At 64.6% G+C, this 3670-nt stretch overlaps 1 protein-coding gene across 1 annotated transcript; it reads left to right on the top strand.

The window, feature by feature from the left end:
* Positions 1 to 2433: 2433 nt before the first annotated feature.
* Positions 2434 to 3261, top strand: DIO3 (iodothyronine deiodinase 3). The gene has a single exon (XM_059819866.1). The coding sequence runs from the start codon at positions 2437 to 2439 to the stop codon at positions 3259 to 3261; it is 825 nt and encodes a 274-aa protein (XP_059675849.1). The 5' UTR covers positions 2434 to 2436.
* Positions 3262 to 3670: the final 409 nt, after the last annotated feature.

The raw sequence follows: 3670 nt of genomic DNA, 5'->3' as shown, positions 1-3670 counted from the left end.
CTAAAGACAATGCACCGGGGGGGCTGCAAACCAGGCGCCTGATTAGATGGCTCTAAAACAGCCTATTCGGACCAGATAAAGAAAAAATAAAATGAGATTTTAATTTTGCCTTTTATTCAGAGTTCTCGTAATAAGTTACATAAAAATGAAGTAAGCCGCCTAGATTCCCATGAGGAGGCTCAGCATTAATTTTTCCATTTTGCAGATGTTAGACGGGAGGCACGGAGACATGCACAGTCACATTTGGAGAAGTGCAGGGGGAGTTGCAGGTCCTCAGATTCTCTGGGAATCTGCAGCCAGAGACCTGGCGTCAGCCAGAGGCTGAACCGGGGCGCTCAGGACCCATACGCACATTGAATGCTTGGGGCGTGTGTCCCCACCGTCAGTGCGGCAGGCACCTGGGTGAACGGCAGCTGTAGCAGCAGCTCAGGGATGCATGAGTCACATTTGCATAGCAGAGGGCAGCGTTCAGCATTTTGGACAACTAATATCCCTTTCTGAAGAAGGTGGTGGGGAAATGGTGTGCGTGCTGCAAGCTGGGAAGCCTGCATCAACAGAGCGGCAAGGCTGTGAGCAGAGCTGGCGTATTTTGTCTAGGGCTGTGTCTATACACCAAACTAGACTTAAGCTCCATACATCTGGGACAGGTCTCCATCTAGTCCAGCAAGAAGGAATTTACAGGCCATAAATTCCTCCTGACTGGGTGAAGACTGAAGGTGGCCAGTCTGTGCTGAGCTCCACGTACTGCAAGCACTTTGCTACTGATACACAACCCACCCAACCTAAAACCAGCCCTTGCGTGATGGCTCCGAGGGCAGTACACAGGTCTACCTGACCGTGTCCATGAGGTGAGACTTCAGCCATCCGTTCAAGGACTTTGCTAGACCTACTGCACGAGAAGCTTGGGTTTACACTTCACTCGACAACAGAAAAAAAATACTGCTGGCTCCTCCCGGGTCGCCGGAAAGGAGCATCTGCCCTGACTTACAGCTCACCTGGATGCAGCAGGACCCCCGGTGAACAGGGAGCCGTTGCGGAAGCAGCGCTCCCCTGCCCCCCCCCCCCCCCGTCCTCGCTGCCCACCCGTCGTGGCACCCCCCGCAGCACCGGCCGGGCCGCAGCTCGGCGGTGCGGGGAGAGTGCGGTCGCGGCTGAGCTGGCGGGAGAAGCCCGGGTGACGCACGCCCCTCAGGCCCCGGGTGCGCCCCCGGGACGAGGCGAGGTGATCTTCCCCGAGGACGCGGGGGCCGCCCCGACCAGGCCGGCGTCGAGCGCGGTCGAAGGCCGCCTCCGCCGCGCGGCCGGGCCCCGCCTTCACACCCCAGCGCACACCCGCAGCCCCGGGCCGGCCCGCCCGCCGCTGCCTCCCGCGGCCCCGGGGCTGCCCGCCCTGACCCCCGTTCCCGAGGGCCCTCGGGGGAGGCCGGCGAGCCCCACCCCGAGGGGAGACCCGCCGCCGGGGGGACGCCCCCTCCGACTCGGGGTCCGGGGCAAGGCGGCGGGGGCGCGGACACCTCCGGGCCGGGGGGCGGCAGGGCCCCGCGGCTCCCCGCCGCCGCAGCCGCCGCCGCCGCGGCTTCTCGGGCAACAGCTACCCCTAGCGGCCGGAGCGCCGCCCCGCGCCCCTCCTCCGCCGCGGGGCAGCGCCCGCCGGCCCGCGCCCACCTGGCACCCCCCCGCGCCCGGGCCGCCCGCCGCGAGGCGAGGGGGTGCCCGTGGGCCGGGGCAGCGGCCGCCTCCCGCCCCGCCGCCGCGGCGGGAGGATGCGGGCTCGGCGTGTCCGCGGGTTCGAGCCCCGGGTGCCCCCGCGGCGCCGGGGCGTGTGGCGGGGCGAAGGCCGTGCCCAGGGGCGACCGGGCTGGCGGGGCGGGGAGGGGAGGGAGGCGCGGGGAGGGACGCGGCGCCGGCGGCCCGTCCCTGTCACCTGCAGGCGCTGCCGGGACGGCCCCGGCCCCCGCTGCCGCTTGCCGCTCCGGCGCGGCGCCGGCCCCGCTCTCGCATAGCCCGTGGGGAGCCGGGCCGGGCCCGGCCGGGGGGCGGGCTGCGCCTGTTGCATTGTCCTTGGCGGGGCTGTTTGTGAGCGCCTGCCGCTATCTGCGGCCGGGGACCCCGGCGGTGCCCTATCTCGGACTCTCTGCTGGTGCCTGATAGCGGCGGCTCCCTGCTTCGTTGCACGTCCCTCGCAGCTCCCGCCGGGGCTCTCTCCCCTTTTGTCTGTGTATTTTTAGGTCATTAGAGTGGAGGGGTAGGTAATCCCCAGGCTCAAGTTCCAGAGGGGCGGGTTCTGGCCGGAGGTGGAGTCACTTTTCATTTAAATCCCTGACTATAAAATGGGCTTAAAGAGAAGCGGGATCTCAGCCGTGCTGCACAGACCCCGGCAAGCAGGGTGCGTGGGGGCCCCCAGGCAGGCAGCGCCCTGCAGCACAAGCCGCTGCGATGCTCCACTCCCTTGGCGTTCACACCTTGCAGCTGCTCACCCAGGCGGCCGCCTGCATCCTCCTCTTCCCCCGCTTCCTGCTCACCGCCGTGATGCTCTGGCTCCTGGATTTTCTGTGCATTAGGAAGAAGATGCTGATGATGCCCACGGCGGAGGAGGTGGCCAGCGCCAGCGAGGGGCCGCCCCCCGACGACCCCCCGGTCTGCGTGTCCGACTCCAACCGCATGTTCACGCTGGAGTCGCTGAAAGCCGTGTGGCACGGGCAGAAGCTGGACTTCTTCAAGTCGGCGCACGTGGGCTCCTTAGCCCCCAACCCCGAGGTGATCCAGCTGGACGGGCAGAAGAGGCTCCGCATCCTGGACTTCGCCCGCGGCAAGAGACCCCTCATCCTCAACTTCGGCAGCTGCACCTGACCCCCCTTCATGGCCCGCCTGAGGTCCTTCCAGCGCCTGGCCGCGCACTTCGTGGACATTGCTGACTTCCTGCTGGTGTACATCGAAGAAGCACACCCCTCCGACGGCTGGGTCAGCTCGGACGCAGCCTACAACATCCCCAAGCACCAGTGCCTCCAGGACAGGCTGCGGGCAGCTCAGCTGATGAGGGAAGGGGCGCCCGATTGCCCCCTGGCCGTGGACACCATGGACAATGCTTCCAGCGCCGCCTACGGCGCCTACTTCGAGAGGCTCTACGTCATCCAGGAGGAGAAGGTGATGTACCAGGGAGGCAGAGGACCAGAGGGCTACAAGATCTCGGAGCTGAGGAGCTGGCTAGACCAGTACAAAACCCGGCTCCAGAGCCCCAGCACGGTGGTCATCCAAGTGTAAAAAGGACCTGGCAAGAAGCGCAGGGGTGGAGAGGCGAGGGGCGGGCGGGAGGAGAGGTGGGGAGGGAGAGGGCACTGCGACGCGGATGGCAGGAGCTGTCTTCCCCCGGGGACACTCGAAGGAGGCTGCTGTGCGAGCTTTCGAGCAAGATGTGCCATAGTCCTTTCTCTATTCAAATCATGTTGATTTGCCAGCCACGCTCTGTCAATACTGTATTTCCATGTGCGTTTTGTAAATAACTCTCTCTCTCTTTTTTTTTTTTTTTTTTTGAGAAGCGTTTACTATTTTTTAAGGAGGCTCTCTTCCTACGGGATCTGTTCCCAGCTGCGTGTGTGCGCGGGTGTGTGTCTGAAAAGTTGTGTACAAGTGCTCCGTGCTGCCTAGCAAGTGCTAACTGGGATTTCTAGTA

Source organism: Gavia stellata, chromosome 7, assembly GCF_030936135.1.
Source record: "Gavia stellata isolate bGavSte3 chromosome 7, bGavSte3.hap2, whole genome shotgun sequence".
Lineage (NCBI taxonomy): Eukaryota > Metazoa > Chordata > Aves > Gaviiformes > Gaviidae > Gavia > Gavia stellata.
This window is presented reverse-complemented; position numbering and strand designations above follow the sequence as displayed.